The sequence below is a fragment of the Plectropomus leopardus genome, chromosome 5, assembly GCF_008729295.1.
Source record: "Plectropomus leopardus isolate mb chromosome 5, YSFRI_Pleo_2.0, whole genome shotgun sequence".
Classification (NCBI taxonomy): Eukaryota; Metazoa; Chordata; class Actinopteri; order Perciformes; family Serranidae; genus Plectropomus; species Plectropomus leopardus.
Window position 1 is genome coordinate 12,513,853 of NC_056467.1, and position 25,216 is coordinate 12,539,068.

A 25,216-nucleotide genomic window follows, 5' to 3' on the forward strand; every position below is an offset into this window, starting at 1 on the left:
ACTGAAGCCATGTTATGTCTTGTTTGACCCATTCAGTTTCCCCTTTGACAAAATTCAAGAGAATTATTCTCTAACATATGTCATTCATCACCGTGGTAGCATGGTAGCACAAAGGCAGTAAATACATATTTTCTTCTTGTGTTATACATTCTCAAACACTATAAAAATATTTCAGTGCTTGCTACACAACTGCCTCTGCGGTGTTGCTGCAACCTCAGAAGGAAATGCAGAAATAATTGAACTCATTATTTGTTTTTAAATTTGACATCCACTCGATAATGACAAATACTATAAAATACTGAGTTCTAGTTCGATGTCATAAATAATGTAACAGTTCTTAACATATTTTTTAAAACTTTGTCGATACGGCTTTTCACAGTATCATACTTTGAACGTATTTTGCTAGACTTAAAATTCCACAGTACCTGTGTGAGAAGTGGCATAGTAGGACTACCATCACTCACACTGCTATCTCTATTTGATAGGCAAAGTCTTAACCAACAGTGAGCCAGTCATGCCTCAACACTACAAGCACTGTAAACATCGTGGTTACAAGAAATAGAAAAAAGCAACATCCCAATGAAGGAGAAGAGGACATACTTTCATATGGATGTGGATAACGGTAGTGTGTCTGTTTTTAAAGCTTTTAAAGAACACATGAGGTAGAGGTCACCCATCAAACATCTATCATTTTCAGGTCTACCTTTTTTCTCAGTTGCTTGTGAAAGACGCCGACACATCACATCAAAACATGTTTTGAAACAGCTACTTGATGCTGCACAGTATGCGGTAATTTTTCTATTTAAATGGACAGGTGGTGACTCGGGCTGTGAGTCAATGCAAATGTATCACAGGAACACTGTGTGCTACTATGCTATATTGGATTCAGATACCCAACCAACAAATGTGTCTGAAAACAAAACCTCTACGGTGGAGGTATTTCAGCTCACCATTTCTAAAACCATCATCCTCACTGTCATCTCCAAGGTGCTCTGATGCAGTCAAGAAGTCTTCTTCTATGGACGAGATGGAGCGATTGGTGTCATCATCGACCCGCTGCCGGGCTGCTCGGCCTTGCTGAAGCTGTCGCTCTTTTCCCCACTGCAGACCAATCAGAAACTTGTTGATCTCAAAGATGATGTTGCCCGGTTGGGTGGAGCGTCTTTGCCCTGAACACTGAACCAGGCACACACCTGAACTTCTTTGTTGCTGCTGCCCACCCTGAATGAAACATGGACAGATACCTATTATGCATGTGCACAAAGAGAGACATAAATACACACTAGCCATGAATAAACAAAGTTCTACATCCGGGGGTCTACAGGTATCAGGCACTTACATTTAATGCCTTTTTAAGACCTTTTTGAAATTATCTTTAGCCCTCTGTAATCTGGATTGACATCAGTGCTCAGATGTCTTTTACAAGCTATTTAGCTCTTTGAAACATGAGGAGATTGGTTTGATATCTTACAAGAACAAAGGGGAAAAGGCAATGACAAACTTGGCAAGAAATGCAACACTTGCCACAAACTACATTATGTAAGTAAAAGTAAAATAATTTTTAATGCCTAATACTTCTACAATCAAATTTAGGACATTTTAAGACTTTTTAATGACCTGCAAGCCTGTGCATGCAAACAACAAACATGCATGAACACACATTGGACAATACATACAGTAACACAATAAGAGATATAATATTATACATATCTGAAACCTTGATACACTGTGAATTTATGTTGATCTCATGCCTGTTTTTCTTCTTTTAATTCAATACCTCATTAGGTCCACTCATGCAAGTTTTGTTGTTTGTGCAGGCTCCTCAGGCCATGTATTGATTGAGCAGTGGTTTTATACAATGATGTATTTGGTGAGCTTAAAAAAGTGAAACAGAAAATATAAAATGTTTTTCATAAAAGTCATCCACTGTTGTTGGTTTGAAACACAAGGTTCTGTGCTATGGAGGATGAAATGTTTTTTATTGGAGTGAATGAGGGAAAATTACTTGGTAAAATGGATGAGGTTCCTCCATTGGATTTTTCCAAGCATAAAAGGTTTACATCTAATCGTACAACGCTGCTGTACAGAAGAGCAGCTTGCACTCTCTGTCTCGCTTTCCCAGACATTGAATTCAAGGGCTGAAAATACTTGCATAGAATTGAAGACATCACCAGAAACTCACCTGAGAGGGAGAGAGCGGTCGTGTTTGGCAAGTATCTGAAGCTTCAAGGCCACCGAGCAGCAGGATCTCATTTTCTTTCGGCTGGTGGACAGTCAGTAATTCAGCAAGCTTTGGCAGATCTGGAGACACCGATGCCAATTTCTGCAGAAGAGCCGAGCACAGAGACAATGCCAATTTTTATGGACAATCCCACAATTCCAAACGTATCTATATTTCTATACTTCTATATATATATATATATATAATCAACTTCAAAAGTGGACAAAATGTGTTCTCTGTGGTTTCATCTCAGAAACACATAATTATAATTTTTTTTAGCCATGTAATGCTTATAGATTGCTCACCATGCCACCACCAGCTGCAAAAGGCTGAAAAACATATTATCTAATCAAATCAACCCTCTAATTCTGGGTAATGATTATGAATTCATGGCCATTGAACCAGTGATTATATGTAAATACAGATAACAGACTTTCTGGTAGATGAAAAGTGGGTAGGACAGAGAAGAGATGAGAGGAAGGAGAGAACTCTGCTCACCTTGATGCTTTTGTCATCTCGATAGTCCGTTTTCTGAGGGTCGAGATTGACAAAGCAGATCTAAGAGAGACAAAAAGAAGACAACACATAAGAGTGACAGTGTTAACACAAAGAAAATGCCAAAGAAGCTGAACAAAAGTAGGGTGAGAAGTGTCCAAGATGTGAAAGTACTATAAAGGGAAAGTTACTGCAGTACCTTTTCAACTGCACTATCCAACAAAACAGACAGAATGAAACCTCTTCTGAGTGACTCAACTACAGCAGCAGTCTGGCAGGTCTGAACAACCACTGTAAGGCACTGTCTCTCAGTGGCAGATCTCTTTGTAAGAAGACTTTCTTGTCTCTCAGGGGCTGCTAACAGTGGATGTACAACAGCAGTCATTTGCTTTCCATCTCTGTCTCTCTTTTTTGTCCCCACTCCTTCACTGCATCTCTGTCACACCCTCTGCCTCCTTCTCCTCCCCTTTAACCCACCTTCGCCTCTGGCTGCAGGTTTAATGGTGTGTGATGGAGTCCTCGTGTCAGAGCTGGCAGCCTGGGACTGCTCGCCGGCTGCTGTTTGACTCAACAGCACACAGCCTCTCATCTACGCTGGCAGAGCCAAGTTAGTATTGTGTGGCTAAAAGGATAGAGTACGTCACCAACTGCATGTCTCTGTGCTTTGGGAGAAGTGACATATTTGAGTCTCAGTCACGAGCACATGCATTTTTAAATATGCCTAACTAAATGTTACCGTGCTTGTTTTTACAAATCAAACCCGACATGAGTCATTGAGACAGTCTTGATCTTTTCAATGCAAAACACGCACAGGTTGGATCCCGCTGTTTCTCTTTTAACTCTGCCATCTCAATATCCGCTCTGCCTGCTGCTATCTTTCCCCCTTCCCCTCTCTCCTCTCTAAACCTGCAAAAAATATATACAGTTTCAAATATTCACATTTCGACACATATCGCTGCGTGATATGATTTCCCTTGAACTGCCTGAGACACGCTTGTTTCATCGGGCTAGGATTCTAAACAGCCTCAGCGCTTTTGAGAGAGCATATACTTTCCATGATTTTCATCCTTTTTATCTGTGTTGCATTCAACAGGATTTGTTCTCAAAAAATCATGTCAAGGTATGGAATCCACAATAGATCCAACATCAATCTTTGCATACTGTGTACACCTTACTATTTCTTTTTCTATAACCATGTCATGTCTGGCTGTTTTCTCACTGCAAGTCTGAGACTGAAGCAAAGAGCTGCTGCAATAAATAGGTCAATATACTCAGTGGCGTATATTTTGAGAGGGGGAGCCTGGGACACCTCCTCCTCAGGATTTAGAACATGTGCACTGTTCTCCCCCAATAAATTCATGTAAGTAGCAGTGGGCTTTTGTTTTGACAAAATTATAGACATTTACACTATGGTTTAGTGCATAAAATTTCTCCAAAATGCAGAAAATTGTGATTTCTGGGCAAGAGTCAAGTGATTCTCAAGCGGTCCAGTCACAGGGTCCAGATTTTTAATTGGTCATAAGTTCATGGTCCACATTTAAATTACCACATATTCAATTCTGTTTCACAAAATGCAAACAACATGTTGGCTTGGAAATCAGAGAAATAAAATAAACTGCAATAATAAACAGAATTGGCACTTCAAAATAAAAGCTCTGTGTTGGATATTGACTGTATTGACACATTCGAGAGTCGCTTGCAGTCCATTCAGAATGGATCGACAATCCATTTTTATACCGTGACCCACCACTGCTTTAGAAGACAATCTTGGTTTATTTCATTTAAGTAAATGCTTAATTTAGGAAGGAGCAGTACCAGGAAACAACAAAATATCCTTCAGCTGCAGCGCTAATGCGGCACATTCAAAACAGACCAATTTCCCCCTCGCCTCTAACCTGCCATTCTCCAGTCAAACACAATATTTTCCAAACTATTAAGTCTAATGTGATGAAAATTGGCACTTGAAAATGGAGTCAGTCAAGTATAAAAAATGAGAAGTCAATCATAGCAGACAATGACAGAATATTTGAAAAGGTTTTCCCGTCTCGCCCTGATCAAACCCTACATTTTTTTCTCTCCTCTGCCCTTCATGCACCACGTGTGTCACCTATAACATTTATCTGAATACCAAGAACTCCTTTGTTAGTTTTCTTTCAAAATAACAGCAATCTACTCAAAACAGTTTGTCCACTTGCTTGTCGTTGTTTGGATCAGTTTAGTGAGCATGATGAGGACCTTTTTGTCAGAATAGCTGTTAAATGTCAATAACACACACATAAGACCTGACATTATTCTACACCATTTACTGAAACCAAATACAATAGCTTGATATTCCCATTTGTTGACCCATTGCGATAAAAAATATGGCCTTTAAATTCTGTTTTTAATCATTTTGCAGAGTTCTTACATGCTATTGTTTGTGTTGGTGACAATATACTTGGAATAATGGTATATTTTAATATATTATAATTATAATAATGATACAATTATGATTTCTTTTTGTTCTGTATCTGTTTGTCCTTTATATAAATGGTAATATGCTACGAAAAAAAGAATCGCCTTATGGCTTTCCTGCTACACTAGTTCACATGAACAAGCATGGAGTTCTAATTTGGTATCAAACTAAATTTTACATTTCTGTTTCAAATAAAAACATAAAAATAAGAGGTTTGGCGCCCCTGCGCTGGAGCAACTCAGCAATATTCACTTGCACCGATACTGGAAATCATCCCGGAGAAAGACACCTTACCCCACCTGCCAACACATCTCCTACAAATAACACACAGTTTTGACAAAAGGCGAGGCAAGTGATCCGTGATTTCGTCCTTGAGAGGGGTCGAAGCAATTTAACCCCATCAGACGGTGAGAGCCGAGAGGCAGTTGTTCTAAATTTGGGAAGCAGAGGACCGTCTAGTCATCTCTGTGTCCATGTGTGAGACGAGCCCAGGGACACGCTCTGATTCTATCAGTTTTTCATAGACATACTAGACGACAGAGTGCTTGTGCGTCAGCCTGTCTCGAAAGGTCTGACCAGGTAAACAACAGTTAAGGAATATAAAGAGGGTGAAAGTGATAGTTTGATGTGGGGATAAATTGATACTGTAGAAGTCTAGTGATACACTCAGGGGCTTAAAAAGTGCTCCAGGGAAGAGAGACAGCCAGTCACAACAATGTTAGGAGAAGTAGCGTTGACTGATGTTCTTTTTTAAATTTTAAGTTTAAGTTAAACTACACAGTTAAACCTGCTTTAAACTACTGTTAAGCCACTTGGGGAAAGCATAAATAAACTGTAATCTGTTAGCCAACAAATTGCTACAGATTAAGCACATGCTAGAATTAATTTGCAGTCATGTCTTTGTCCGCCTGATGAATCTAGGATTGATATTCACTCTCGGTTGAACTCTATGTTTGACCTCCACCAACTCCTAAGAGAAATATCGGGCTTTTCAGCTGCAAAACGTTCCACTATGTTCACCAGCCATTCGCTAACTTTGTCTGTTTGCTGTGTGGTGCCGAGCAGGTAGCACATGGTTGTTTTTTGGAGCATGTTGCCGAAACAGCAGCTTTGTTGCCTGCTGTATCTGGAAAAAACACTATGTGAGTGGTGAGTTGAGTCAAAGTAGGTAAGTTGCAGGTCAGAAAACCAATCAACTGAAAGACACTGTAAAGCTTGCAGAGCCCTGGATACAGTGTTACAAGCTACCCCATTCACACACAAGTGGTCCACTGTAAAAGTAATTATTACACACACTTTAAAGGGGACCAATTATGCTCATTGCAAGGTTTATACTTTTATTTAGAACATATTTACCTGCTTTAATATTAAAAAAAAAAGCAACAGTATTTTCTTTTACTGTCTATCAGTATTCACCATCTTCACTGGCCTTCACCTCGTAGCCTTCACCCCCCCCGAAATCAGCAAGAATGTCTATCCTATCATGAAGCACATGTAGCAGTGTATGTAATGTAAAACCTTGCAGTAGCTTGCCTGGAGCACATGAACAGATAAAGAAATCTGTCACAAGTTGACGACAGCTTGTCTCAGAAGTAGAGAAAACTGTTGAAAACAAAGCATTCAGAACTTTCTGAAGCCTGGGGTTTTTACTCAGAGGGATTACTTTTACATATATTTATGTCATTATATGAAACGTTGGTCACTGTAAATATACACATCCGACATTGTAACAACATGACAAAATTAGGAAAAACAGAATAGGTCCCCTTTAAGGTTAAGGATTGCGGTAAGGGCTGAAAACCAAACATCCTTGTGATTACTTTTGCGGCAGTACAAGACCATGATACTTCCTGCTTTGCAATAACATATATTACATATATAACTTTAAAGCTGTTTAAACAAACAACTGATGCAATACACACAGCCTCATGTTGTGTCAACATGCAGCAGAGATCCTGGTGTCTTCTTGCTTCACCATTTGCCCAATCCATGCAACTCTACAGCTGTGCTTTACATCAGTCCAGCCAACCAAAGCGTAACTCAGGGTGACTTTGACCACCTGTGCTGATGGACTGCTTAGACCAAACTGGGCAGCAATAACCAGAAGGGAAATCTGGAAGCAGCCTCAAGGACAGCAGTGTAATATAGCATGTTTAAGTTTAAAAATACCTGTAAGGGAAAAGAACATATAGGTCACTTGCCATGGTATTTTTGTTCCCGTTAATATAGGGAGGTTAAATGCTGCAGTTTTGTCACGTCAATGTTATTGCTGGTTATGATTAAATTTGGAGACTTCATTCTTGACCTTGAAAATTCTCCCCCAAGGTCCATTTCCTAACTTTTCTCTGTCCAAGCTTTCAACTGTGTGACACAGTTTTCATGAACAGATGGATTACGCTCAATTAAAACAGAGATGGAAAACTATAGATTAAACCGGCAACTCATTCATTCCATCCTTCATAAAGATACTTAAAAAGCAGTAAGTCACTTTGACTCAGGGACCAGAATACTGAAAACTAGCCTGATTTTACCTGGTTTTATTAAGTGCAACTATTGTTTTTTTTTATGTTATTATTGATTTAATCAATTCAGTCATGTCATGCCAAGTGTTTATGTGTGTGTCTATGTTGTGCAGTTCAGCAGCTTTGATGGTCGGCTGTCGGTCAGTGTTGGCCCGTTGGTGAGCATCTGTCGCCATAGTCACTGTCATGTGTCCCACACCATTGGCCAATGTCGGCCGTCACCAGCTTTTTTTACCTCCAATTCAGAATCTGATTGACGGTTTAATTGAGCACAAAGGAAGAGAAACAGAATTGAAGAAAGTAAAACAAAGGCCTTAAGTCAAGGAGGAGTGAGATCAAAACAGACTCGTTATATAAGGTCAGAAAGTTTTCTTTAGCCATTTAGCTTTTAAGCAGAAACCAACTTGCTGGTTGGCTGCTGGTTGTAGCATTTGCGGTGTGTTAATTTGCAATTCTTTTGCCGTGACACAGACAACATGAGAAGACGAATCAGTCAGCTTTGCCGCTGGTAGGTCTATTATGTTGGTTTGGTGTGTCTGGGCCTTTACTCTATTTTCTATATAAGACAGACAAAATACATTTTAAATGAGGATTACCCACCAACACCCAGCAATTACCTACATTATTAACCTTGTGCTTGATTGGTTAAACAACTGTCTTTCACTGTCTTTCTCCTCTGTTGCATAATATTTTCATATACATATGTCATAGGATGAGTATAATCCAATATCAATGAGTGCATTGGCCATAAATTAATCCTAATAATGCAGACATTGTATTACCATAAAAAACTGATTTGGTTGTCAGTATTCAGCAATATCACTTCAGGAAAAGTGATGCCACTTTTTATTGTTGGAGGTCGTGTGTGTGTGTGTGTCTGAGACTAACAATGCGGACACATACCCACACACACAAGGGTTCAATTGTCCCAACTTACTTATGCATAAAATCCCATTTGGCCTTGGATATACAAAACTGTCATGATGGCAGAATTCTCTCTTCCTACTACTACACACACACACACACACACACGCACACGCACACGCACACGCACACGCACACACACACACACACACACACACACACACACACACTTCGCCAACTGGAGCTTGTGCAGATACTGGGCCACAGTTTCAATACAACACTATGTGCACAGACGTGGTCAATACAGTAAACCATTACAAACCTTTTAGTCTCTTTTGTCCATCAAAGCTTCACTCCTCCTCAGCAGCCCTTCCTCTCTGCTCACTACTCTGATCCTCCCACACACAGCTGCTGCTCTTACTCCTTCTGCCTCCCTCTTTTCCTTAAACTGTGGCTCTTTTTTTGCTCTTTATCAAGACTTGAAACACATTTTTTTCCTTTTGGTCACACTGCACATTTAGTCCTTTATGTACAGTTCACTTGTTTTGTTGGTGTGGTCTTTCTTCCAAAATGCAATAATAAAATATGGCTATTTGAACAAATTTTAGTTGCTGCCTTTCACCACAACCCCTGTGAAGGTCTATGTAAAATGAAAATGCTGCTGCAAAAATAGAGGTTTACTCTCACTCTGAGGTTATGAAACTAAATAAGGCCCCCACAATTGTGAAGTGTTGTGACTTATCTCAGTGGTTGGCAACTTTAATTATTATCCATTCTAAGTTCAATGTAATTCAAATGAAGTTTGGTGGGGGGGTGACAACATTAAGGCTCAGTGACTCTGCCATATTAATTTTGTGAGGTGACCTACAAGCAACACAGTGCTGTTGTAGAAACAAGAAAGGCATGCTGCTCTCACATGCTGATGACTATAAACTTATTTTGTGTTCAGAAATTTAAGTACGTGCTGATAAAATGCAAAACAGCGACTGTTCACAAAGCACAGGAAGAAGTTCCACATAATGAAATCACATGCTAAACATTAAGGTTATCCAAGCTATACAGTGTGCGCTTATCAACGTCTGTGCCTTTCTACTCCTCACAGAAACAGGACAAATGCAGCATTATGAGTAGTGAATATCAAACAGTACACACACACACACACACACAATTAGTGAATAGCTGTGAGATGCTCAGCTTGGAGCCTCGGGCTGAACGAAACATCAAGAAGCCGTTGCTTTTCTGCTTCTTCTCACAACATGAATAAAATTAATATGTCATGGAAAATGTTAAAAGCGAGGCATATAGGAGCGCATACACTACCGTATGGGTCAATCAATGTATACATTTTTCAAGGGAGAACACATTTGTCAGTAAATATAGACAAAAACGTGTTAATAGGTTCATATGAGAGAACAAGAAACACTACAGGACAGCAGCAGTCAATGCTGATCAGCTTCTGTGTTGTTAACATGCAGACATTTTAATGTGCTTTTTTCCACATTTGGAGAATATATGTTTTCATTTTTAATGCTCGTCATTATCATAATAAACATTTTGGCTTTATCTTCAGAGGGAAGTGCATATGAACAAAGACATCTGTTAAAAGAGTGACTTCACACTACATTGAATTTGTTGTGATATTAATTCACATGCACAGTCACTTTATCACGCTATTTATAAATTCTTTAATGGTTATTCCAAGGAACGTATAGCTTTTTCACCAGCTCACTTCCTCAGCTCCACCTATGTAGACAGGGGTGTGTGTGTCTTTGCCTCACTCTTTCTAAAATCAACAATCAGTTCCTTGTTTTCACTGACGTTTAGCAGTAGGTTGTTCCCTGGGCACCACTCTGCAAGATTGTTGATTTGAACTCTGATCATTGTTTGTAATACTGCCAATGATGGTGGTGTCATCAGCATACTTCACAACAGAGTTCTCCTGATGACTGGGAGTGCAGTCATGGGTGTACAGTGTGAACAGGAGGGGACTGGGCACACAGCCCTGGGGGGCTCCGGTGTTGAGCACTAATATAGAGGAGGTGTGACTGCCAATCTGAACCCTCTGGGGTCTACATGTGAGGAGGTCCAATATCCAGTTGCAGAGCGTTATACTGAATTCCAATCAGATTCATGGGAGAGATTGTGTTGAATGTTGAGCTGAAGTCAACAAACAGCATCCTGATGTAGCTGTTGTTCTGCCTCTCTGTCCCCTGACTGAAAGGCAGCTTTTTTGCTGTGAGAATTGCATCTTGTACATTTTTTTTTCTGCGACCGGGCATTAGCCAGAAGATGGCCTGGTAGAGGAACAGCTCTCAGTCCAAGGTGGGTCAACCTTGCCCTGATGCAGGCTCTCCTCCCTCTCTTTGTTTGGTGCGTTTTCGGTTTCGTTTCTCCCTCCTAGTCTGACTGGCAGTTGGCGTATGCCGTTGGTGCAGATCCTCTCGCGGTCTGCTGCTTTCAGTCCAAGACCCACACAACTTTTCCTGATGTCGATAAATGCTTCTCTATCATAGGAAATTTGTGCTTCAGCAGAAGGGGCCATGGCCACTTAGTAACTAGGGTTGCAGCGGTATACCTTAGTATTAAAACTGAAAGTTATCGTGTACCTTTACCTATCTACGGTATTAAAGAAAGGCAGCTAGAATGGAGAATTCCACCTTTATTTTAGTTATTTTTAAAAAATTTTTTCCTTGTGAAACTGCTTTTTTCATATCCCTGATTGTGGTGTTCAGTGTTCTGAAACAGTTGCTTGTGTGTGTGTGTGTGTGTGTGCATCTTTATAATTTGTGAACAGGTTTTGTTTAAGCTAAAACAGATTGCTAAATTGCTCTTTAATAGAGATAAACTGACTGGATTTTAAATTGAAGCCTTAAAACGGTTCTCTGATCTATTCCATGCAGCACCATCCATCGACTAGGGGTGGAACAACTCAGTGTGTAGATAGTTGGCTATTTACCATAACTAATGGGCTGAACATTTGTTTTAATTTTTTAAAATTGTAGGACAAGGTACCTGTCAGAAATGTAAAAATAAGATGTTTAATTCTTTGAAACCTGAAGCAACATCCCATTCCCTGTATTGTGTTCAAACCTCTTACATAACATTTTAAACCTTTGAATGACGAGAATATTGATGCTATTTCTATTAAAACTGTGGAAAAAAGGCAATGAGCAACTTGGTAAGAAATGTTCCACAAATTGCAAGAAATTTAGAAAAGAAATTCAGAGGTTTTTATAATGATCATATTTACATATTTATAATCACACTAATGAATAATTATAAGAACTTCTACAAGTCTTGTTTGCCTTGTCGTCTTATTTTTTTTGTTTTTAAAATTATTTTTTAAAAATAAAAAATAAGTTTCAGGTCACTTTCGTACACTTTCGTTTTCTAATTTCTTGTTATTTTGGGTCATTTCCTCCTGTCTTACTCATTACCTTCTTCCCATATTTTTGAGAGAAATTAAGCCATTTTTCTCAGGTTTTCGAAGGTTAAAATGTAAGAATTAAATTTATTCAAATGATCTGACATGATACTGTCTTTAAGCCAGGTCAAAGAGCAAGCGTTGGGGTCATCCATAGGTCAGCTAGATTTTGAGAGATTTTGTGGTCGCTGGATTTGATCAAAAGGGCAGAAAGGATGAAAAAGCTGAGAAAAATGGGAAAATTGCCATGACAGTTGATTTTGGAGCCTCTAGATCCATAAAATATCATTGATGTAAGGGACTTCCACTGCAGGGGCACAGCACTGGGATGGCGTTTTATAGCAGCTAATGATGTAGTGGACAACGAACGGATGTAATGTTATGATTTGACCAGGGGACATGAGTGAGATGTCAGGAAAGAGGTTATCATTTACAATGAAATACTAGAAATTTCAGCACATGCAGTCCTGAGAGAAACTGTGTCTGAGACAAGTGAGCTCACATTCTTTAGACTGATGGAACCACTGATGAAAGCACATTCAAGCAGTTTTCTTGTAGCTCCTGTAAGTATGTGCACATACATAGTTATACATGCAGCACCCCTAAGTGAAAATATGTTCTGGTGCACATGGTCAACAGATCATTATTGCTACAGGACAGATTAATCTGGCCCTGCCTGCATGATGAACTCATCTGTAGATTCCCAATTTTGCATATTTTTCTCCTAATTACAGATATTCACTTTCTAAAGGCTACTGCTTTTAGGTCTCATTTTTAGAGGACAACCCTGCACTGAAGACTGTAGTTTCTCATACTGTCAGATAGACAGTCTAAAGTAAAAGGAGAAGACAGAAGGTTTATCTTCCTGCTCTGATCCTGCTGTAAGTCAGCGCTCCTGCTGCACCTGATGGCATATTTATTCTGTTCTCCCTCTCTCTGGGCCAGGAAGGGACAGGTCAGGACACAACACACTACCCGAGTGTGAAGTGTTTGAATCCGGATGATGAATGGATCACTCGCCTCCAGGGACTCCTGGTTCAAAGCAGGGAGACCGATAGCCAGAGGAATGGACAATGTTAAGAAGGGAGCATACTAAAACCCTTTTTCTGCATTTTAAAAAAATTGGAACATATTCTTACAAAACAACTGCTGTTTTTTTTAACCTTTAAGTGTCACATGAAACACAGATCAATCAAAGGATATTATACATCTAAATCAGATGCACAGAGATTATTTAACTATTTGCCTCAAGAAAGAAAAAATATGAAGTGCCGTCTCGCTCTTCAAAATGCTTACCCTGTTAAATCTCTCAGGGGTGTGATGAAATTCAGTGTGACTATCACAGCAACATGACATTTCTCTGTGACTTCATGCATTAAAACATGAGTGAGTGATCAAAGGTGACAACATGATGCAGTCAGAGGTGGGTGATGGAGCAAAATGCAGGAAATCCAAAGCTTTTATCTTTTATTTAGCTCACAGTTTTTGGCCTTCTGCTCTCACTGTTTTGGATTATTCCTGCTCCTGAATATGTAAACACAGACTCTTTTTACCCTCGAACACACATTTCGCAGAAAACTCAACCTAATGGATTAATAGGCTTTATTTGCATATCCAAGTTTATAGTCAGTTTACAATAAAACAGCCAACAAAACTTTGGTCCATTAAAGCTTAAAAAGTCAAAGTCAGCAAAAAGAAAACTAATCAAATTCCTCTCCTCTTTACCCTTTGGTCTGCATCTTTCTGTACTACTCCTCACTGACGGGGTTTTCAGTGTTTGTGTGCCATTGTTTGGCTACACTTCTCAATTCTGTTTGCATCAGTGTTCATTACCTTTTCCTCTTTCACTTTTTTTCTCCATTTTCCAGACCCTCAGCCTCCTTTCCGCCTTCCCGTACAGTTCAGGCCAGGACAGAAGAATTTATTTCTCACACAGTGTCATCCATCGTATGGTCCCTTTTGATTGATCGGTCGCAACAAAGCTGAATTGAGAATTGCGAGTCAGAGGAGCGATCTGTCACGTCAGAGTCTGAGAGCGATGCTGTTGGATGACTGGCCGCATCTGTTCACACTCGCATTAAACTTCCCTCTGATTCATAGCAAACATGCACAAAGTCAAGAAAACAAATGACCATTGTCTTGTTGAAACAAAAACTGTGAAGTTGAGGCTGCTTTGCTTTTCAGTTTCACAAAAGAACAATGAAGATAAAACAGTTGCATAATTCCAAACTCAGGTAGGTGTTTGGGAAGCGGAAAGACTGATGTTTGCGAGTCTCTTTGTTTTTAAGTTGGCAGCCATTGCAAGCAGGATTTCAAGTGAAAAATTATGAGGAAAAGAGCATCAATCCACTCTACAGTACTCAATGTGATGGTTGGTGAGGCATGTTGGGCTGATGCACAGACCATTGGCTTCCAAAAATCCACCAAACTGTAATAATTAAGCACTGTTGCCAAAACATATAATCACAGTATAAGTATATACTGTGAGCTGAATCAGATATAAAAAAAATTAGAAAACATTCTGTGATAAAACTCACAGTTGTTTGAGTGCTGTGTACATCTTGTCCTAGATAATACAGCTGGTGTCTGGGGGTTTCAGGAACATTCAATGCTCACACTTGGAAAGTGCGACATGAGTGTGTGAGAACGGTGCTCTCTGCTAAATTACTGCTATTCCTGTTACCTTGGTAATGATTCTCAGACATGTTTTAGGGAGGAGTTTGGAAAAAAAATGTCCAAACACTATGCTTGTTACTGGAATTTATTCAGCATAAGACGAATTGGCCGAAGTCCATAATGCAGGAATTAAATATAAAAAAGTTACTCTTGCTCAAGTAATGACATTATTGTGAGGATAAACTGTGGGAAGTTTTAACTGCATCCTTTAAATAAGGCTTGAAAACCCTTTTATGGTAGCTTGCTGTATTTAATCACCCTTTTCTCATATATAATTACTGATATTTACCTCCCATTAAAATAACTGCTATGAAGTGAGAGACAAATAGACAAAGCACTGAAACAACACTAATAGTCCACTGCCATGGTAACCGCTCTGTGAAGCTGCACACGGGCATAGGCGCACTTTGGGCTAAATGCTAATGTCAGCATGCTAACATCTGCAAAATGACAAAGCTTACATGCTGATGTTTAGCAGATATATTTGTATCGTGTTTACTATCCAAGCTTAGCATGTTCTCATGCTATCATTTGAAAATTTGCCCTAAATTAAAAGCATAGCTGAGATGAAAAGGTGAAAGTACTGGATAAAATGAAATTTTCCTAGAGCCAAGTTAAAGGTCCGGTGTGTTGAATTTGGGGGATATATTGAAAGAAATGGAATATAATATAATATAATAAGTGCATATTCTTCAGGGATTGGGGGGTATAATTACCAGAAAAGAAGAATTGATGTGTTTATGTTACCCACCATAGTTAGCTGCCCTTTTGCAACAAACCAAACAGCATTGGAAAAATACAGCTTTTTGACATCGAAGTACTTTATTCGGTGCTTTAACTGGTTTTTATCCCTGGATCCATTTCTTTGGAGAGGAGGAGACCTCTCGTGATAATTTGGCTCCTGTTGAAAACCTCTTGAACATCGGGATCTTCAATTATCAGAGAAAAAAAGTGAGAACACAATAGCAGGTGCCGGGCTAGTGGCCCATTGCTACGAGCTAAATAGTGTCCAAGAGACAGTGATTTGTAACTGTAACTGAATGAATACTATGTGGGAGACGTTTAAGATGGTTGCAATCTGTAATCCCACCACTAGATGCCACTAAATCCAACACATTAGTCCTTTCAGGAATTATCAAAGTTAGTCCATTTCACCCCGGGGAACATGAATGTCTTTACCAAATTCAGTGACAATCTGTCCAGTACAGGTTGAGAGATTGCCTTCCCTTAAAGCTAAAAGTCATCTTTTAGTCTGCAGAGAAAGTGATTATTACTGCTTGTTTCAGCATCTCTCTGTGGGAAGATTACTTTTAAGACCAACATTCATCCAGATCTGTGAGACTGACCCCACTGCTCTTGCAATTAAAGCTGGATTGGTACGCCGAGGCTCTGATCAGTGAGGCGTAGGTCAAAGATAGCACTTCTCAGAGTCTAGAGGTATAATTTCAGAAAAACCCAAGAAATGGCAGAAAGTGAAGCATAGGAGATATTGTGCAGCTAAAGGTGAGAAAACTGATTACACCCCTGAGGGGATGAAAAACAGACTTATCATTAGGCTGTTCCTGAAGCGTGGGTGAATATGTCATTCATTTTAAGAGACCACATTTCAGATGTTATTAGAGAAAACAGATTATGTATTTCAGGCACTTTCTTTAATGAGGCCCTCCCACAGTTGGGATTTTGAGCGGAGTATATCTTCTGTATAAAAATCCTTGCTTCAATGCAGTGTTAGGACATTTTATTTAGCGTGATGCAGTTTATATTTGGCCATTCCTGTTCTAAAATTTGAAGTAATAAACTTTAAGAATGAACAGCTGCTGTACCTCAATAGCGTGCTTTTGAGCCACTGACAGATGTAAATCATGAATGCAATTCATTCTTAACTTGCAGTTTACAATGAGTGAGTGATCAAAGGTGACACATCAGACTTATGTGCCAGAGAGGATTAAGCATGTGTCCTCTACAGCTCAAAGACTTTCACTTTTTTGCTTTCTCTCTTGGTGTTTTTTCTTAAGCCCCAAGTTAAGTGCCTAAACAACCAACCATGTCCTTAGTTATCCAAATACGTACTGTGTTCAGTAGTTAACAGATCCAGTTGTTATTTTTTGGAGGAATATAGATGAGTAATTTCTGCTGACAATTACCATCATTTTTTTCAGTTTTAACATATTTTGGTGTGTTTTTTAAATGTCTAGTGTGTAGGATTTAGTGGCATCTTGTGGTGAGGTTGCAGATTGCAACAAACTCAAACTTCTCCTGTGTGCCAAGGCTGATAACTACGGCAGCTGATGGGAAAACACAAACGGCCCTATCTAGAGCCGGTGTTTGGTTTGTCTGTTCTGGGCTTCTGTAGAACAACATGGTGGACTCTGTGGAAGAGGATCTGCTCTATATGTAGATAAAAACGGCTCCTTCTTGCATAACAAAAAATGAAGATTCTTATTTTTAGGTGATTATACAGAAATGAAAACATAATATATAAATATTCTATACCATTTTTGCTAATATATCCCCTGAAATCCCTTAAAAGCCAGTTATAGTATGTTATCTTCTTTGTTGCACCATTTGCCTCAAAATTTTACATTTTCCTCACTAAGTGTTTTGGTAATGACAACATGTAAAGTGCGGAAATGTAAAATGATGCTGCAAGCAAAGGAAGTTTTGACAAACTGTGTAGATCAGCGTTCATAATGACTGAAAGCACCATGATTAAAAGCTATATATAGCAACCTAATAGTGACAGAAAAAAAGCTCAGTAGCTTGAATCATAAAATGTGATCACAGGATGTGAAAGAGTTTGCCCCTCCATGTCAGCTCATATTACAATTATGATTTTGTCAGTGTTTCAAGATTTGTATCTCTGCTAAATCTATCCCAGCATGCATTTAAAAAGAAGGCAAGGAGAGCCTGAAATGGCTCATTAACAACCACAGCGACAAATGTGCACAGTTGTGTTGTTTTCCAGTTGTCAGTCAAACCCAAATCAGAGGCATAAACTATGTACGGCCATGTGAAGTTGAGCTGACATGCTGAGAGTCCAGAGAGCAGAAAGTGGAGCAGACGGAGGACTTTAGTGCAGCAAGCAATCAGTTCTTATTATCAAAGGCGAGAGTGAAACTACTGAAATCCTCCAGAGTTTGTGTTACAGCAGAAATTAGTCATTTTTTCATGATAAAATCAACACAAAAGAGATGCCTAAAACATCTTCCTTAATAAATTGCCTGCTGAGACTAAACTGAGTTTTTAAAAATCTTTCAGTGAAGTGCAATTGTAGTTTATTGCATCTACTCCAACAAAATCCTATGGTATATTACAAACAGCAAAATAATTGTAAGAAATGATTTTATGTAAAAGTACTTTTCCGACTAATTTTCAAGACTGCAGAGCACAAGGCACAAATCCTCCTCTCATTCACAGAACTGGCAACAATGCAAACATGTCTCTCAGCAAGAGGAACAATTATACAAACTGGCAGCATCAGCACCAGCTGACAACATGTGAAGAAAAACTATTTATGGATTTATCATTTGTGAATTAATTAATAGTTACTGAAAGCAATATTTATCTTCCATCAAACCCATGAGCAACACATATATACATACAATACATTTTTATCTAATAGACATTTTGGACAAACTCAAAGTAATCGTTCCAAATCAGTACTTAAAGTTGACACAGTGCAAGCGCTACTGTACTGTGGGATCAAGCCTGGCACCCAAGCATGCTAATATTTTCATCTTAAAGAAGTATTTAACTGCTGGAAGATGCTCTTTGTGTAAAACTAGGCTGTCTATGCATCAAAAAGACAATCCTTTTAAAATTGTTGTTATATAACCAGAAAAAAAACAGAGTAAAGGGCTTTGGCATTTGCTTTTGCTCAAGAGATAGAAAACCTACAGCTACCAGAATGCACTGCACACCGCACCAATAAACACACTGCACAGCACACTGACGAGCAAAAAAACCCCAAAAGAACAACTGCTGATCTCAGTCAACTGAGGGGTCTCCGACTGATGATTTGAATCTCCAACTTTAAAGGGGCGGCCCTACATACGACCCACATTGTTATGACACATAGCGTGTTAAAAATTGGCAAATTTCTTATTGCTTTATACCAGGCTGAAAATAAGTGGTTCGCTGCTTTCTCTGGTTTTGAAGTTTCGAATCTTCAAAGCACCACTTCACAAACGCTGATGATGCTTTATAAGTACAGTGATAAAAGGTTGTGCTTCTTTTAGAGAAAGAAGCACTATTCTCTATCTGTATTTTCTCTATTCTCTCAAAATGTTGTTTTCTCACTTCTTCAATGCTGGTTGAGTGGTCTGCTTCTATACTACTAGAGTATTATCACCTGTATAAAAATCTTGTGACAGTAAAAAATTGCATGTTAAGAGTGAAATTTTCACTCCATTGTGATATCTTTGTTAGAAAATCTTTCAATTCCAGGACTTAGTAATGACAGTACAGCTTTATTAGCCTAAATTGCATCCAGTTTTTCAACTTAACATGTAGGAAGTCACGCATTGAACCTTAACAACAAGGATTATCTACTAAAATAGAGCAAGGGGGCATGTTGCAAAAAGAAAAAAAAATCATCCATGCCCAGAAGCCACTCAGAGAAAGCAGATTGAAAAAAAAAGTTTAAATTTACATGCCACATCATTTCTGTCTTTTCAAGCCATTACCTCGCTGTCGTTTGAAGCCACAAACACATGCGTCCTGCAGCTTTGAGGCGCTACACTACAGATGACTTGGTCCCATATTTGTTGCCAAAAGGGTGCGCGTGTTTCATCATCCACAGTATGCTACTCACCATGGTGCAGCTGCCCTCCGTGTCATCGTCCAGCAGGCCCAGTCTGCACAGAGCTTTGTCATTCCTCAGCCAGTACTCTGACGAGTCCAGCACACTGTTACTGCATAGCACCTGCAACACACAGACAAATCCTTTGCTCAGGTGCAGCAGCATCGAAAAATCACACCACACAGAGACATACATGGAGCATATAACACATGAATGCTGTCTGAGTCACACATTCACTTTCATCTATGCCCCCCCCCGCGGTTGTTGGGATCAATTGACATTTCTCCAGGACCTTTATTTCAGGTTAAGTCTCTACTGCACGGGATCAACAATCTGTCAGCTAACCAGACACTGCACAGTATATATGCGACAGTTATTGCCTTCTCCCTGGAGGGCCATTTTAATGAAGCCTTCAGGACAAAACCTACAGCTTTGTCAATGACACACAAGCGTCTTCGTCCCAGTGACTGGCATTCTCATTTGTCATTAACTATTGATTTTCAGTTAAATTTAAGATTCCCTTGGTGCTTTTCACAATGACCATGTGGTATATTTATAGTTATTTATTTGTAAAAGAAGAAGACCACTAAGGATATCCTGATCAAGGGTTTTTTGCTCCCAATGCCGATCCTGATATTGAGTATCTGCCTATACCAAGTCCCGATCCAAGACTTGTATTTACTTCAATAATACAGCTGTACAATGCACAGTTCAAGTACTTTAAAGTTGTGAAATTCAGTCCAGTGTATTCGCTTGACAGTTTGACAGCTCTGCAATGAAGAAAAAAGTCTGAATCCAGAGAGTTCCTAAGGGTTTCTATTTTATTTTTTTTACAAAATAACAAAGTAAACTAACTAAAGATATTTTCATATTTCACAATCCGACCTAATGCAGCATTTTAAAATTTTTTTCTAAAGTAACCAAGTAAACAAATTAAATGTCTTTAGAAATTGCTCTGAAATCCACTTGGTGTAGCATTGTGATAAAAGTACAGAACACTAAAAATAAGTAGTGTAATCACAATTCCACTTCAAAGTAGCGTTATAGAAGAACCTGAACATTCCCAGTCACAACAAATAAAAATCCATTACAATTCTGCTTATTATAGTGCTATAGTAAATTTAGGTCACTAAAAATGAGCAACAAAAATTACGATTCAACTTAAAGTCGTGACGCAGCTTAAGTTGGACATGAAAAAAAAATCAACTCATTGGAGTAGCAGTATTACAATAAAACCTGAATATCTGCTGCAAATCGTACTGACACTTGTGCAACGGCGAACATAAACAAAAAAACTTGCAGAGCTTACGCTCAAAATAACCGATCCCCATCAATTAAAAAATGCGTTGATCAGGCCTGATACCAATCTTTCCAGTCCAATCAGGATATCCCTGAAGCCTACATTTCAGTCTGAACTACTGATATAAATAAAATGGCATGCTATAAATAAAATCATTCTTATGCAATTACTTTGACATATGACAGATATTGCGTGTGTCCTAACTGTGTATTTTTAGTGACAAAACAGGCCCCCTCATGCCCACACCCTCAGGAAGAGACCATCTGTGCAGGCTCTCGGCCAGGTAAAGGTGACGTAGCTTCAGCTGATCTCGCCAAAGCGAAGGTATCAAAGGCTGCTGGCACGGGTCAGCGGAGCCCAGGGCCAGGTTATGAGAAAGACATCACCTTGTGTCTCTACAGGACACTCAAGAGGAAGTTAGTTAAGATCATGAGCAGTGGGCTAATTAGGAACACACACGAGTGGGGCCACCTGCACACACACACAGTGAGGGACGCACAAATACACACACACACACACACACACGCTTTCAACGGAAATTCAATCTAGCCTCAACCTCAGCCCACTGATCTGTGCTACCCCCCCACGTCTCTCTGGTGCTGGGGGATGATAAATCTACTGCGCTGATCCGCAGGCCTGGCTGTTCCTCTTATTGCACAACCCCTAGGTGTCACAGGCACCCCCAGGAGGAGGAAATGAAAATCTTTTGCACTGCAGATAAACTGACGTGGGAGGCAGATATGATTGACAGGTGCAGATGAGCAGAGAAAAAGAAGACAGACAGAGGGACACACAGATAGACAGATGTACACTTCCATCCTGTTTTACCTTCTTGCAGGCGCTGATGGACGAGCCAACGGTGCTCTCCGTACTGCCTCCGTCCACTTCCACCACCTCTGAGCCTTCAAACATGGCAGACGACTGGAAGTTACTGCAAGGCAAGAAAGGGTACGGAGTTTGTCATAGCAAGTTTTTGTCAAGCGCTTAACACCTCTCGTTTTTTAAAAAGAAGTCTGGGATCAGTGGAAGCAGCCCCATTGCATGTCACATTTGGTTATACCGAACAGCTGTGGCACCTTTGCAATAAATCAACCAGACAGCTATTGTCACCACAGCAGGAGAATAATGTCAATATTCTTGGGCAAAAGCTTAATTCCTTCATCTCGGCTGCAACCTTTTGATTTGAAGTGCCATTTTTTAATTTTCTTGTTAATCAGTGCCCGATCAATATGTCAAGTCCTTGCTCTTAAAAATGCTCAGAAACAACTTCAGCCCTGTCCTCACCTTTTGTTGTTTGAGGCAGAGCTCAGGCTTACAACTACGCTCTCAGCAAGCGTGATGTATAAGTTGCAAACTTCACATTTTGTGCGCGTTCATCCCTTTGTATCGTTCTATGAGATCTCACTAAATTCGGACATTTTAGCAAATCTGTGAACACAGCACTGATGGATCTCTTCATGAGTTCTCTATTTTTTTACTTAGCAGCAGTTTGTGGAGTTAAAATCACAGGATGAATATTTGAGATGAGATGAGATCAGATTGATAGATGAGAGGAGCTTGCAAGTTAAAGAAAAACATAGTACCAGCGCGATGAATGGTTAAGTTTCACTTCTGCTGTTCCCTCTGTGCCCAGAGTACACATACAATGAACAACTGAACAGTATATTCCCACAGCACTGCTAATGAACGCTCAATCTCCAAAAATAGAAAATCAGTATGTGGTGGCAGATGATATTGTGGCGGGCAGCCACAAATAAATGATTTGTAAGACACAGTGCACTTAATCATTTAAAAAAAAACTCTCTTGTATACTTATTGCTAATTTGCCATTAGTTAAGCTATAGTGTGCCAATGGTGGCCAGTGTGCCCAAGGTTGTTGACCCCTGACAGAGACTATTTCCAGGCTAGCAAGGCAGCAGCAGGACAGCATTTCATTCAAGAAAATGTACAAGTCTATGACCTATCAAGGTGACACCTCCTATCATTTATTGAAGAGTGCAAAGAGTTTGAGGTGTTGCTCTCTGGATGTCAAGACCTTTTTATCACATTATTATTTATGAGACTCCATAGTAGAAACTGCTAAAAAGTTTCTTTGGGGATTTTCTGTGAGGTCTTATCTCGATAGATAAACACACTCATGACACAGACTCTCTCTCGCATGACAGCAAAGCCCATTGTATGTTGGACCCCGTCAGCAAAGTGTAGCTTTTTGCAGAAGGCTATACTGTATGCAACCAAGTGCAAAAAATTCATGGCCCCTTTGCCAAACCATGAAATTCTGACTGGCGACAGAGGATTACAGTGGAACAAACAGACAAACACAACATGTGACCTTCATTTGACTCATAAGACAAATTTATTCAACAATGTGTCATGATGTGAATGTCTGTCAGAGTAGCCTAAACACAACACAGCAAACTCAAAAATCCCAGGAAGGCGTCATCATCCTCCGTGCATGCTTTGACTGAGATAAGCCAAATCGAAGCTTATCTGAAATGGCATTAATGAGGATCAATTTGGAAAATAAAGAGGCTGGGGATGCATATTTAAATAGGAGCAGCTGTTTTTTTTCTGTAATCCACATATTTCAAAGCAAATTAAAAAGCATTTCATGTTGAAAGCCCCCATGGGATCACACAACTGTATCTATTTGCAGTTAATGATGTAAATAATTGTGTCACAGGGAAAGCGAGTTTACTGATTGGCCGGACAATCTGAAAAAAAAAAAGGATGGCAATAAGGATATGATGTGGTTTAAATAGGCTGTTGTATCTGCCAGGCATACCTCAAAACACCCATCCAACACACACACACACACACGTAAGCAGTGATCCTGCAGTGATATATTGCATGTATGCAGAAAATTGGAAGTGAAGGACACTGTAAAAAAATGTGAGTGAAAAACATTAGAAGAAGAGCCTGCACTATAGGTGTTCATGTAAATGCTGAGAGATTCCTGAAGAAAACTGAGGAAGACCAAAGGGACAGATTCAGCACGCACGACCTCCTCTCTAATCTTTGCGCTTAACGACCTTTCCATCACGACACGCTGATGATTGACAGGATGGTGCGCTCTCGTGCTCCCGGGGCCTCCAGGTACCCAGCAGACATCTGCCGGTTACAGAGGACATAATTAACCCCAGAAATGTCTGGCTTCCAAGGACTGCCCCCGGTTACTGTTGTAATTTACTGTGACGGTTAAGACTTAGACTTAAGAGGACAGCGGGCCAATTTATAGGCGCACAAACATGCAACTTTAGTTGGCAGTCTTTGGAAAGAGTTCACCTGCGCATTATAATAAATGCGGCAGGTGTGCGTCCTGAGGGCTGCAAAAGCCTTTCATTTTAGCTCGGAAGTTAAAAAAAAACCCAAAACAAAAGCAGCGGCTTATTTAAAAACATATTTAGGTGTGAACATTGTACATTCACATTCTGGGCACTTTTCTTCATTGCCACTCATTTCTATCATTCATGCCAGGCGTGCTGAAACATCTTGTTTACTGCACACTGACACACTGACAGCCGACTGTGAAAGCGGCTCTACTGCAACACTGTGCGTGGATTTTGGTGAGCTTTTTCCAACACTAAACACAAACTGACACACTTTGAACCGTCGAAAGATCACTGCGCTTTGAATCAGTACAACATCAAATACCACTCTCATTATATCCCGGTGCTTTTTGAGGGAAAAAAAAATAAAAATGATGCTACAAATTCCAGAGCAAATCCATTTGTGAAATATAGGAGTATTTGCTCAGCGCCATAGATGAATAAAAAAAGCACTGTAAAGTAGATGCTCACCACATCAAACGTACAATTTAAGTGCCCAAAGACACGCTGATTTTGTTTGGGAATATGCGCCTATATGCTCTTTTTTAATTATTATTCCCGGGATAATAACAGTTTCTTACCTCGGCGTTTTCAGAAGGTACTCTGCGCCTGCCATTCTGTCAAAAATAGCCAAACTGTCCTCAATCGATGCGATTATTTCCTCTGTGGGGGCAGGGAGAGGTACAGTGGAGCGCCTCGACGCGTGATTGTCCCCGGGACACTCACGTCCAGATGCGCATCCCCGACCGAGCACTAAAGGAATCCCAGGCTGCTTCAGCGTAACTGGAGGAAGACTGTGATGAAGTGAGACCCGCGGTATCAGTAACAGCAGCAGCAGCACCACTGCCTGCCCTGCGCGTCTCTCCGCCAAGTGCCGAGTGCCGAGTGCAGGCGCAGGAGCCCCGCGTGGATCAAAACGTAATGAGCTGCACGACGCAGGCAAGGGCATGGATATGGACAGTGCGCGCGCATGTCGACGCACGTGTACAAACACATGCACGCGCAGACGTAGATGTTTTGCAACCAATACACCGATTATAAACCCAAGTTAACTACTTCCAGTGTATTGCCCTCTGTACGCTCATTTATTGATCACCTAAAACTCAAACATACACTTAAAAGTAGTGCC

The 25,216-nt window shown here is 40.0% G+C and overlaps 1 protein-coding gene across 1 annotated transcript in view; it reads right to left on the reverse strand.

Moving 5' to 3' along the window:
- The window catches only part of LOC121942772 (SPHK1 interactor, AKAP domain containing), a 37,262-nt gene extending 12,307 nt beyond the window's left edge, over positions 1-24,955 (reverse strand). The window contains exons 1-6 of the mRNA XM_042486022.1: positions 24,669-24,955; positions 21,587-21,689; positions 19,471-19,581; positions 2,720-2,779; positions 2,183-2,323; positions 951-1,221 (exon numbers count right to left, since the gene is read on the reverse strand). Coding sequence (XP_042341956.1) covers positions 951-1,221; positions 2,183-2,323; positions 2,720-2,779; positions 19,471-19,581; positions 21,587-21,689; positions 24,669-24,703 — 721 coding nt within the window. The 5' untranslated portion in view covers positions 24,704-24,955. The remainder of the gene's footprint in view (positions 1-950; positions 1,222-2,182; positions 2,324-2,719; positions 2,780-19,470; positions 19,582-21,586; positions 21,690-24,668) is intronic.
- Between the last annotated feature and the right edge of the window lie 261 nt (positions 24,956-25,216).